We start from the raw sequence: 13723 nt of genomic DNA, 5'->3' as shown, positions 1-13723 counted from the left end.
TTCATTATTTCGTTTCCTCTGATTAAATTGTTTATGACAAAAACTTTTACTGCTTTTGCCATAGGTCACGTAATTATGCTTAAGACTTTATGCCTTCTGTGCTAACAAACCTATACCTGCTAGGCCTCAGCCTGATGCCAACCCTGTCTTAATGTTAATTTTTTTTTTTGGTATGTTTTCCTGTTTGCATTTCAACTATATTAGCATCACTCAGAGCAAATTAAACACACACACAAACACACACACACGAGTAAGCTTGTCTTATAACCTTGGTAGGATCAGGTCAGGGGTCACAGGTCAACAGTTACTATAAAAGGGAGCTAAAGTCAGTGAAAGAAAAATTGGTTTGCCAAAACTCAGGTGAAATGCATTTCCATCTCACTCTTGGTGGCCGGGAACCCTGCTGAGCCATTCTGTCTTTACCAGCATATACTACCCTAAAATACACGACACCAAATGCATGCAGTAAGTGCATTTATTTTAATTATTAATACATGCACTTGGCTACTAGTTGAGCAGAGTTTGACTCCACTCCAAGAGTATAAAATTGGTTTCAATCGGTTCCTTCTCTGCAATGAAAATAAACGTTTGCCTTGTTTTAATCACAATGCCTTAGAGAGAAGAACCTCTAAAAAGTCTCAGAACAATATTTGAAGCATATTAGGCATACTTTCAGACAATATTATTCTTTTAATTAGGGACAAGAGAGCTTGAAATAGTTTGTGCTAAAGGAGCACATTCTAGATTTTGTTTTTATTTACGTAAAGGATGATCTTCTTGCACAAAAACTTCATAGCATGCAAAATGTAAGTTTATACGGACAAAATATTTATACCAAGATACATTACCCCAGAACGTACAGCAGTTCGTTGGTTTTTCCAACCAATTGAATCATTTTTAAATCTTATGGCATGAAAAAAAAACCCAAAAAACAAATCATGAGTGACAGGTTTCTTGGGTGCAGAAGTGTCTCTCTGGATTCGATGCCTCAGCAATGTGTCTCATGAGTTTGTGCTTCTCTGTCTTTCTCTCTTTCCCTTCTAAGGATTTGACATACTTTTCCTGGCTCTGCAGGCCTGGTTCTTTCCTTGAGCCAGAGAGCCCTCTTCTTGGCCCACTTGAACAATGGGGCCCTAGGTGATTGAAATGATCTCAATGAGTATTCAAGAGATCATTAGGAAGGAGGGGTAAGATGGCTTTCCAGTCCTTCGGGGCCACCCTGCCAGAACTGCAGAGGTAGAAGCCGCCCTGTAGAGGCACTGGCCCTCCACCTGACTGCATTTCAGCGTCGCAGCCATGTTCGTCTGTATTCGCAAAAAAGAAAAGGAGGACTTGTGGCCCCTTAGAGACTAACCCATTTATTTGCGCATGAGCTTTCGCGAGCTACAGCTCACTGCATTGGCTCCCCTCTTCTCCCTGCAGCCTGGCTGCATTGGGAACTGTGCTGTCATTGTCTTTGACCCCCTGCAGCTATTTAGATCATTTGTAATTAACTGAGTAGCTCATACTAATTAGTCATTGTTATTAGCTCAGCAGCATTAACACCTGCCTGGATCTCTAGGTTGAAATCTGAGGCTGAGCAGGGTAAGACCCTCCCTGTCCACCTGCAAGTGGATGCAAGGAATTCTACCCTCATTCATTCACTCATTCCAACAAGGCCAGGGTATTTCCCAGTTTTGTTCTTCCATCTGTGTAACAGGAGGGGACAACACAGGCCTTTCAAGGCCATTCCTCAACTCTCTCCATTGGCTTGTTTCTGAGGTTACCTCCTTGTTCGTTCTAGAATTCTCTCTTTTTCCCTTTTCTTCCTTCTGAGAGTGCTTTCAGTACATGCGGCCTCCTGTCCCCACATCATGCCCTTCCAGCTTCCGTGCTTAAGCTCTTCTGTCTGTCACAAACACCCATCTCAATGGCTTCATGAGGCACTCTGATACCATGATAAGGAGAGCCATAGAAATACTCTGTTATATACATAAAATAATCCAGTCAGCCCAAGGTGACAGCATTCACCTAAGAATCTTAATTAGTTCCTTGGACCCGCTAGAGTGGGAATTGCGATTCTATTTAATACATATATGAATTAATGTTCTTATGTGAAGCCCACTTTACTCTCACTGACACTGGATATGGGTGATGAGTGCTCTGCTCCCGATTCAACAAAGCTTAACTTCAGATACTAAAGCCAATGGGGCTGTTCATAGGCTGTTCATGTTTGAGTTTAAGGCTGAGCTTAAGTGCTTCTTTGCATCATGGCCTGAAGACAGGGCACTTTGGAGGATCAAGCCCTTAAAGAATGGAGAGTGAAGGAGTAAATCCTGAAACCAGATCATTTGGTGGTTGTAATAATTTACCACTTAACTTCCACTAAGTTTTAGCAGCATGATCTCCTTTATGATTAAAACTCATTACTGCTAATGGGAGTTGTGTGTGTGTCCGAGGGGAGAATGTACCTTGAGTTTGAAAAATAGATCCTTTCCAAGATCCAGACATTATGTGGGTAGAGAGCACTCATTGGAAGGAGGAATAATTGAAGGGTTATCAGTGTCACAATTCTAACATCTTATGCCCTTTTATTGAAAATATATTTTTATAATATGCTTTTTATATTTCAATTTATTATTAAACTTCCTTGAAGATTAGCACAATCTGTTGTCACATTTTTCTCATGTGGCCTGATTGCTTTGCAAAATACCATATCCTACATATGGCCATCTGTCAAAACAGCAGTGACAAAATGAATTAATCTAAATTGCAGATGTGTTAATGAATTTCTTTGAAGGGCTTAAACATTTAATTAAAAATAAAGCAGAACACTATAGAATAATTTTAAAGCTTTTAAAATATTCTGCTTATCTTTAGTATTTGCATTTTGTTTTCAGGCAGATAATGTATAGTTTTTTTTCGAAATCTGATTAAAAAGAAACAACAAAGCTGACACAGTAAGAAGCATTCACTCACCAACAATTAAATAGAATAAAAAAATATTAGCACAATAACATCCAATGTTACACCTCCCCCGCTATAAAACAATACACTCAGGAAATTGCCAACTCTCTTCTGATCAGACTGGCTTTAAAGACAGTAGTCTAGTAAAAAGGCCTTCTGTAGGGCTATGTTCTCTGTCATTATATTAATATGAAACAAACAGTTACATTCATACTCTTGGACACACAGATGTGCCCATACCCTTAGAGAATGTCTTGTTTAAAAGGATCTTAATATTTACAGCATGCCGTATGAACAGAAACGGCTGCAGAGCAAACCTATTTACAAAGCTGATTCATGGGTGCACTTTGCTAATGGTCATCTGTCACAAACGTAGTCCCTTGATAAGCAAGGTACTGAAGCACTTGACTGACTTTAAACACATAAGTAGCAGTGTTATTGCCAACCCCAAGCGTTCTAAAGTCACAAGTGTTTTGGGTTTTGTTTTTTTAAAATAAACAGTCTCTTTAGGGTTCTTTTTGTCTGTCTTCTGGTTTGAGGAAGCACCCACGTCATGTTTTCAAGCTATTTTCCTTCACCAGGAGCACTAGAAAATTAATGGAAAAAAACTCTGAGATTATAATATCATCACTTGTTTCAGCCTCTGGGGATTTAAGAAGAATATAAAGTATCATGAGATTTGCATCAAATCACAGTAGTTTTCAACACTGGAATAGTCCCTATTTACGTAGTGAAAGTTAGGTATATGCTTAAGTCACCTTGCTGAATCAGGGCCTTAAAACTTTTGTGGCTAGCCGAGTACATTATCATTACTAAAGGTGTTGACTCCTAGATGATCCAGCGACTTATGCACAGTAAACGGATTCTGCCAGATGTATTTGCATGTCCATCATTTTATTTAAGTTGTTGATGCAATGGATAATGGATTTTTACCCAAAGTGAAAGGACAGAGGTGAGAGCTTACAGAGTAACACTTAATTAAAAGGAACTCTAATAAAGCACCAATGTATGAAAATGTTTTCAGTGTTCATTTTCATATGTTTATAGTCTTTTCTAATGCTGGAGATGAGATTTATATCCTGTAGAAATTGACTCCAGTAGCTGTCTCATGACAATGGACGTTGTGTTACGTGAGCTGTAAAGGTGTTCTGTAAAAATCTGTTTTTAAAGTATTTCCAGACAGATGTGTACATTGTGACAAAAATTAGCATTCAGATATATCAAATTCAATAGACCAGCAGGTTCTGCTTTAATCCATAGCAGCTATGACCTTTGCAATAATATATGTGAAAGCCTAACTGAATCCATATCAGTCAAAAGTAAATTAAAATGAATTTAACAGGAAAGGGGATACATTAAGCTTTGCAAAATTGTAAAATTAATATTGCAGCTATGTCACCTTCGCCTGCAACTGGACTGAGCAAGGGTGAGAGAGAGAGAGAAATCAATTCTACGAATTTTGGAGAATGTAAGAATGAGCTGAGAACTTTATTTCTGTCTTGTCTTTCTTCTTGTTTGGTGTTCTTGCTACTCTGTGATTGGGAACAACTCATCACCAAGGGAGGCGATGGCTTAGCTCTCCATTGGCAAGCAGCAGATCTTAGATATTTGTGTTAAAACCACACACTCTCTGGTCATACTCCATACACCTACCCTGCTGTGTCTCGTTGGCAGAATGGAGTCACTCTAAACTGCTGGTTCAATTCCTTCTCATAATCCCTACACAACTCTTTTTACAACTTTTTCAGTGTTACTCAAAATGGTTGCCCTTAAAAGGAGACTTTAGCCATCTGAGCTAATGCTAAGGTCATTACTTTAGAAACACACTGGGGAATGAAGGCAGGACTGTGAGACAGAAGCCTCACAAATACACCCCCCAGGTCCTCATTGTTAAAATTTAAGAGAGTCAAAGGCCCAATTGAAGCATTTGGTTTTGTTTTAATTTGTAAGGAAAATGGTTTCTCCTAAACCATAAGGAGAGGACTGGGATTAGTTCTCCAAAACACAGTTGTGCTGTGTGTTAAAGTCATACATTAAGTATATTAAGCCATTGAGGTGGGCAGTTTTTTGTTAGCAGTCTGGACTATGCCAATAAGAAATCTAATTGGCAAGCTTATGCCAAAAGCTGTAAAAGGAGTTCTGTTTCTTTTGTATCCATCGTCTGTGTGTGTGTGGGGGGGGGGGGTGGTGCTGGTGGTGGTTTATCTTCCTTTGGTCTTTTAAGATCTGTCACGTTGAGTACATTACGGAAATGTGCTAGATACACTTCAGTTTTAGACTCAATATTTCACTGCTCTTATGTAGAGCTCTAGTTAAAACCTAGCCTTGCATTACCCGTGCTGGCCATTAATAGAGTAGACTGTATCTGAACGAGGAACATAAGGCAACAGTTGGTGACGCTGTAGGTGAATAAATGTGAACATGTTAAGAGATGCTGAGAAAATGGGCCCATGTTGAAGATCTCTGTGGAAGCCATTTTGTTCCTGACAGGCAGGGTGTGCACTCTAATTGGCTTGGCCAGTCTCTGCCAAAAAGCTTGAGAAACATTGGAGAGAACCTTTCGTATGTGTCTGTGTTTTTCATGCCTGGATTAACAAAGACAGTGACGAACACCAATTAATTTATCGTCTAAATTCTGTTGTTATACAGAATGTCCTTCATAGAGCAAATAGCCTTCAGCCAGCTATTCTTAACTAATCAAAATTACTGACTTCCAGCATGTTTTTAGCTTTATTATTCTGTAATTATATTTACAGGAAAATTAGGTTATAGTTTAAAGTGAGATGATACATACAGGTCTAAAGCTTAATTTATAACCACAAAGCTGCTAAAATGAGACGATATTGTGTAAAAAGAAGGTGTAGAAATCATTGGCTGTAAAATGGTGTGAATGGAAATGTCAAATCACACGTCTGACTTATGTTCACCTATTCATTTCATTTCCACTCTTCCAGTCTCTGTATTCATATTACATTTTAAATTTATTGTTGAGTCTTTGAAAGATAATATTATAGGTAATCTGAAGCCTAAGCAAAAAAGAACCATTTGATTAGAACCAACCCTTTTTGTACAACAGACACAGACAGCATAAAATGCAGTGAGGGCCCAACCCCAACCCTACTGAAGCCAAGGAAAAGATTCTCATTGACTTCAAGAGGCTTCGGCCACGGCCCTAAATGAAGACAACAAACGGTTCCCCTCCTCTTAGATATTGAATCCCACTTTAGTATGATTATAAACGTGCATCCTGCATATATGTATGTATTTATACAATTAATTTTTATATTAGATATACTTATAGACTGTTAACAAAAAGAATCATTTTTGTAGCAGTAAAGTTGAATAGCTCAAAAGAGGAAAATTGAAAGTGATTTCTTTACTTAGGATATAGACAGTTGGTCTATAAAGGAATAATATTATAAATTGGCGGGAGCATATTACAAAATTCATCTATGTTATAGTTACTAACCAGTAAATATTAAATGAACCTGAAGTTGTCTTCTGATATCATTCAGTGATAGCAATTAATTTCACATTTAAATCAAAAAGAAGGAAGAAAGCATGAATAACTTAATATAAAGCATCTGTGTTCAATTGCACTTCAAGGTTACTACTTCAGTGTATATAATATTCATTGTAAAAGTGTTGGTGGTGTTCCATACTAATGAGTAATCATAGTTGGCTTCTTTTGCATTTCCACCTGTCTTTGTCTGGTTTACAGTTTTATATCATTTTACATATAGAGGGTCAGATCTGTAGCTGCTGTAAATCAGCTACCTTACTTTTCTGATGTACACCAACTGAGGATCTGACCCAAAGTTATTTAAAGCATTGTCAGCAGACCAAATAGGTAAGAAACTATGCTGTAGAAAAGATAATTATGACTGCAGAAGTCATAGTACAGACCTCTTGTTTCTTTTTTCTCTTACAAAAACAAAAGCAATGGTATCATGTTGCTAATGGAGTTATTCTCTATTGTAGACAGTCGCTTAGCAGTGACAGAAGTGTATTTACCAGTGATTTGTAAAAGAGTTTGGGATTTATCACTGATGGTCATATTAATGAATTCTAATATCACTATGCTAAGCAAACAATGATTCACAATTGGCTGCCTGCTATTAAAATAGAAGCCCTCAGATTCCTAGCAGTAATTTACAAATTAAACCTATGAACGTGTTTAGTTCTACCTTGAAGTCTGGAAACATCTGATTGGATGTTCCCAAACAAGGAGCCTCGTTAAAAAGCACGAGTGCCAGAGCAGCACAGCTAATAAATACAGCAGGCCTAATCACCACCTCCTGCAGTCAAACCAAGAGAAGGAGGCTGAGGGAGAAAGTCCCACAAGTTGGATCAGGTTCCATAGGTATGTAATTTGAGCATTGATTTGGGAACTCTTTTGGAATGAGTTTGCTTTCATCCGAAGTCTCACAGTGATGCAGGTACTGTAGATCATTGTTTAGTTCATCATTGCAAAGCGACTGCAATCTGTTTTGCCTTGCAAAGCCCACTTGTGCCATCCTTAGGGTGAGCTATACCTGACCACATGAGCTGTCAGTGGGACAGCGTATGGAGTAGGGTGCTAATGGCTGAGAGGGAGGAAGGCGCAACTGGGCTGTTAGTGCATCTTCTATCTCAAAGTTTTATCACTTCTAGTAGTACAAAATTGAGAGGTCTCGGGGGGACTTGGGTGTAAATCTGTGCTTTTCTTATTAGAAGTAACAATAATTTCCTTTCCTCCTTTTCCTTCAGTTCCAGATTATCAAGAACAGGATATCTTCCTATGGCGAAAGGAAACGGGCTTTGGGTTTAGGATTCTAGGTGGAAATGAGCCTGGAGAACCTGTAAGTGCTTTTTAAAAAGTGGATTTATGTTAACCAGTGTTACCTTCCAGAATCACTGCAAAAACGCATGCAGTGCTATGCAAACAGCATCTCTGTTAAAATGAGAGATGGGTCTAAGCTAACACCACACATCCAAACACCCCTAAAATTTGAGGGGAGCTCTGAACTTCACTGTTGGTCCTTATCTGTATTTCAGGCCAAACCAAACCCCTAGATTTATCCACTCACCCCCATGCACCTAGATCGAGAGAGATCTTCCAATACAGCTTCTTTTATTGTTGTATTTGACCTTTGAGCAGTCTTCCCGCACCCGCAAACACACACATTCTCTGAGCCTCTTAAACATAAATCTAGTACCCATGAAAGGTGCCAGACTAAGAGCACCTAATGCTCCTGTCTATTCACTGAGCAGCAATATAAATTTCTACATATTGTCCTGTCACATTTCTGCCCATTTATGGAGCATGATTTTTCTCTCATGCCAGAGTAAATGCCCTGAACTCAGTAGGGCTAAACTGAAATTGATGTGCATGAGAGAGGAATCAGGCTCAAGGACTTCACGGACAGGTCAGAGGATAATTCAGTCTCAGTTCACCTCTTGGCCTTCCTGGCAGGACTGACCATACTATTAATCATCTTTCTATTGTATTATAGAGCATTTTTTATAAAGCATGTCTCTCAAAGTGCATTATCTGTAGAGATTGAGGGATCTGATACAAAGTTATGGAATAGTAACAGCAGAAACAGAATATGCCAGTAGTTTTTTGACGATTTCATGATGTGGACAGGTGTCTACTAACACCTGGACGGTTACTTACTAGAGGCCTCTGTACAGATCAACTGACACATGTTACTGTCATTTGGATGCTGTTGATTTGGGTCACACTCAGACCGAGGCTCCAAATCTCATTACTGCTCTCCTGTGATTTCCAGCTGTCGAACTGATTGTTGGGAACATGCTCATTCAACATCTCTCTCTCTCTCTCGCTGTTTTTAAATTAATCAGATTTACATTGGTCACATTGTGCCAGTGGGCGCTGCTGATGCCGACGGTCGTCTGAGATCTGGAGATGAACTGATCTGTGTGGACGGAACACCTGTTGTCGGAAAATCTCACCAGCTTGTAGTCCAGCTTATGCAACAGGCTGCCAAGCAAGGTCATGTCAATCTAACTGTAAGGCGCAAAGTGGTATACACAGGTATGTTGTCATGTGGGCACAGCTCTTATTATTTTCAATCTGGGTCCAGTGATCTGCTTGCTAACAATCAAAAGCTCCTTCTCCTAATATTCTTGCAAAAATGGGAATGCCGATATGGATGCAGATATTATTTCAGCCTTTGTGTTGATTTATATTTTATTTTCTATTTTGGCTGTTCAAATATTGTTTAAATATAGGTTTCTTTCTGGTTAAACATGAATCAAGATTCTCTGTTTGTATGCAGCCTGGGCCTCTTCGGTCCTTGTGCAGGTTTCTGTTAAAGCCGTTCACTAACACTAATCGTTGTTGTTGTCATTACTTGTATGTATATGGTAGCTTCATGATGCTCAGACAATCAGTAAGAGACTGTCCCTGCCCTGAGGAACTTACAATCTAAATAGACAAAACAGAACAGGGCGGAGGAGAGGGACAGAGGCACAGAGAGGGAAAATTACTTGCTCAGGTTCACACACAAGACTGCCATACAGGTCTCCAGAGGTCCAGTTCCCTAGCCTTTGGACCATGTTTCCTCTCAGCACATCCCTTCAGTTCTGTCCTTGAGTGACCATTGAAGACTGAGGCAAAGTACAGTTGTTTGAAACTCTTCTCTCCTTTTTCATTGTGTGAGCACCATGTTCAAAAGCTAGGGTGTTCCCAAATTGATCCAAGATGAAAATATAACCATTCCTGCTTGTGAACATGGCTTGGTGAACATGAGGCAAAAAACAGAGACATTGTCAAAGAAAATGACAATGCAGCTAGCGAGCTCATGATGAAGCGCCTTCTGAATGATAGTTGATTTATGTATCCCTCCTGTTGATTGGTAGCACTGGGAAATTGCTTTATCTGCACCCAAATTTCGGGGAGTTTAGGTTTGGTATTTTGGTCTGGGGCCATTTCTAGACAGAGATGATGTGAAATAGATCTTCAAGGTGAGGGCTCAGCAGAAGAACAGGGAGTGAGGTATTTTAAGCTTAAAGGAGCATCAAAGTGACCTTCAGATTGAGAAATAAACACATACAAGTTGTTAAGGCTGTCACAGCCACTCTAAAACTGCCCCATGTTCTTACAGGTTGAACCACAGATGGGCTTCTTGCAGGCAATGTGAAATAAGTGCTTATTTCTTCACTTGTGCTACATTGTTGAAAGTATTAGTTAAGCATAAATTATTTGCCTAAACAGCCTGCAACCCTAGAGTAAATACTGTGGTGTTTTGACATTACTAGTGTAGAGCCTGAAATAGAGGGTGGATTTTATAGAGGTGGGGATTTTTTGTTAATTTTTTTTAATCCAGGCTAGAAACTGGCTTAAAAAGATTTAGATCATATTGTGTCTGAGCTTTTGGTCCCCTACTGCTCCCCTTAGCCTTGTGTCAAGAGGGTTTGAGAATGTTAGAGTCTAGGATTTGCACAGGGCGAAGTTTGCAGTTTTGCCTTTATATCCAATATTTGTGCAGTGCCTTTGTCTTCGTCTCTTGATGGGTAACGGCGTTCAAAAGCGCATTCTAAGCATTTTATATCTGCGTGGTCCATTGATGGCTTGACATTTTTCTGTCTGGCTTTATTCGTTAAGATGTTGTTTAATGACAATTTGCTTTTGTTGTAACACCACCTACAACTTCTGTTGTTCATTGTCTGTACTGTTGTAATGCCTAGACTACAGCCCTGTTGTACTAGGCACTGTACAAACATGAAACAGTGAGATGATCCCTTCCTGTGCCTGACTAGCTAAGCCTTACTATCCCTTACTGTGGCAGATGTGCTCTGGAGCTATGTGTGTGTTAGCAAGACTCTAACTCTCCCCTAACTATGGGGGCAGCTTTATAATATACAAGTGGTGCAATCTAGGTAAAAAGAAAAGGAGTACTTGTGGCACCTTAGAGACTAACCAATTTATTTGAGCCTCTAAGGTGCCACAAGTACTTCTTTTCTTTTTTGCAAAAACAGACTAACTAGGCTGTTACTCTGAAAGCAATCTAGGTAGTTAGTGGTACTTAACCCTGCGTCTTCTCTTAGGCCTGGAATGTGTACAAAGGTGCTCCAATTTAACTAAATGTGTAGTGTGGTGGTATTTAATGGGGACAAGCTGAACCAATGTAAACCAGATTTAAAATGGTGTAGAGCATCCACACACACAGAGTCGCACTGGTGTAACTCAGCGCAACATCACTCCTTCAGTTAAATCAGTGCAACTTCTCTGTGAAGACAAGGCCTTAGTTGTACTACTGCACCCACATGCAAGCATTTGCACGCCTGCCACGCGTGTTTTCCGTCTTGTTTCAAACAGGTGGCAGCCGCTGCTAATGACTGAGTACAAGGTGCGCAGAATAAATAGTTCCAGTCATCTGCACACAGTAAAATAGACCTGTTCTGCCATTTATCATAGGCACAAGTTTCTGTTGCCGAACATTTGTAATACTAAAAACAGTGTGCTCTGCAGACAGTTCAGTGAGAATCCTGCATTTTTTCTGCAGTTCCAAAAGCAGAGAACGAAGTCCCTTCTCCAGCCTCCTCACACCACAGCAGCAACCAGCCAGCTTCCCTGACGGAGGAGAAGCGGACCCCGCAGGGAAGCCAGAACTCCTTGAACACTGTGAGCTCGGGCAGCGGCAGCACCAGCGGCATCGGCAGCGGCGGGGGCGGGGGAAGCGGTGTGGTCAGCACCGTGGTGCAGCCGTACGACGTCGAAATCCGCCGGGGAGAAAATGAAGGCTTTGGCTTTGTGATTGTGTCCTCAGTGAGCAGGCCCGAGGCAGGGACAACTTTTGGTAAGTCCTGGGAATTGTCCGAGCACCTCAAATGAGACAAGAGTTTGAATGGTGTTGGGCAGTCAAGAGTAGCTAGGATCTAAATCATTTAAAATTCATGAACAAGCCTTGATTTGTGTAATTAATAACTTCACTGAATGCTGAGCGTTAGTAGGTGTGTGCCTCCTGGGTTTTGCTCAACAGTGAATTAAAAAACGCAGATGGATATTGTAAACAGCCCCACCGATGACTGGAACTCCTTGAGTGCACTCCAGAGCTAGTTTGCAGTGGTGTGTTAACCACGTGCCCTGGGTTGGATTTTGCTGTCCATCAAATAGCAGGGGGAACCTGTGAAGAAGGGGCACATGATACTGCAGGAGGGAAATAACTGAATGGTTGAAATTTTGCCCCCTGTTACCAGTGGAGATCCAGTTCATTTAAAAATAGCAGCTGTTACATGATTAGCTTTTCTTTGGGGTTCGTAGGGCTGCTCTTGGCTCACCATAAGGGGATGAGCAAGCTGATATCTGGAAACTGCTAAAATGTTAGTGGTTGCCATAAAATCAAAAAGAAAGCTCATCTCGTTAAGTTCCTGCTGCCTCCCACCTCCCTCTCCCAAACACACACTTCATTTCAATAGCGGAAAATGAGCAGCTGACATGACGCTGTTGTCTGTATGCTGCTTTAATGAATTTGGTTACCTGTACTTTCTTAAGAGAGCCCGGTGTGGTACATGTGTCCGGTAGGTGCACCTGCATGCATCTCTGAAGAACCCCCTCCGAGCCATTTAATTCTTGCCAGGAAGATGTAATTCTTTCTGCATAGCTAAAGAGGGTTTTTTTTGAAACAATAATTAATTAAAGGAATGACAGATAGTGGGGACGGCCTTTGTGCTGGGATATGGGTACGGTAGGAATGGAAGTAAGGTTCTGATGGGAATGAATACCCTGCATGAGGCCATATTGGCTTCTATGCTCAGGGGAGTATAGAAACTACCCGCCTCTGCGTATGCACTCCCAGGACACACATCTTCCAGAAAGACGAGGAGGGGAAAAGAGGAGGCAGAGCAGTAGCTCTCCTCCTTCCTGTGTAGCAGGTTGGGCACACCAGGCCAAGTAGACTGCACCATCCTATGCAACCTGCAATGTTCCTCAGGTGCGCTGGCAAGCTTGGGGAAGAAGTGCCTCTCGCTGGCTTTGTCTGTACTGGCCTTTTCTCCCTAAAATTTCTCACCATTGCTGTCGCTGGTGAGAGCATGAGCATAGTGATGGTGCTTTAACTGCCATGTCTTCGAGAGCAGTCATTCTTAGCACTGGTAGAGCTGCTACAGTGCAAATTTTAGGGGGAAAAGAGAGTTGTGAAGACAGTGTCTCAGGTACAGTCCATCCCCAAGCTCCTTCTGGAGGAGGGCAGTCCCACGTGTCCCTCAATACCTCAAAACTGCAAATTGGTCCTGGGCATTTTTATACGAAAGCACAGTGATCTATTAAAGTATAAACTGAATATGAAGAGAGTTTTATGTACTTGAAAGTATTTAGTATATATGGTAAAATACACATTACAAGATGTGAGATATACTGTGCTTTTTTCTCCATAAAGGAACTTTGTCATAATGTGAAAAGTTGTTTACTTGAACCAGAAATGTTAGCTAAATGAAACTGCTGTAATATAATTTCTGTAGGATTTCCACGGTGATATGTTTTGACCTTTGACTGTTTTTCCTTGAATTTTGGAGTTTATTGAACTTTTTCCTAATATTCTGCATGAGATGCTTGTCCTGAGCTATGCAGTGCTTGCCTCGAACCTGTAGTTTTTTGTACCTCTCACATGGGTGGTCTTTAGAGATGGGCCAAACTGATTCAAAAACTTCCCTGGTCACCTCATCATGAGGTCAGTCATCCGTGATCAGTAAATAGGTTAGATTGAAAATGAATTTCTGATTTTGATGCCCACAAAACATCGTCTGAAATGAGCAGTCCAATGGTTGTCTG

At 40.6% G+C, this 13723-nt stretch overlaps 1 protein-coding gene across 1 annotated transcript in view; it reads left to right on the top strand.

The window, feature by feature from the left end:
• The window catches only part of MAGI1 (membrane associated guanylate kinase, WW and PDZ domain containing 1), a 474374-nt gene that overhangs the window by 442011 nt on the left and 18640 nt on the right, over window positions 1-13723 (top strand). Inside the window, exons 15-17 of the mRNA XM_077821423.1 lie at window positions 7696-7787; window positions 8794-8986; window positions 11460-11753. Coding sequence (XP_077677549.1) covers window positions 7696-7787; window positions 8794-8986; window positions 11460-11753 — 579 coding nt within the window. The remainder of the gene's footprint in view (window positions 1-7695; window positions 7788-8793; window positions 8987-11459; window positions 11754-13723) is intronic.

Source organism: Eretmochelys imbricata, chromosome 7 (genome assembly GCF_965152235.1).
Source record: "Eretmochelys imbricata isolate rEreImb1 chromosome 7, rEreImb1.hap1, whole genome shotgun sequence".
Taxonomy (NCBI): Eukaryota; Metazoa; Chordata; order Testudines; family Cheloniidae; genus Eretmochelys; species Eretmochelys imbricata.
Note: the sequence above shows the minus strand (reverse complement) of the source record. Positions and strands in the feature narration are given on the sequence as shown.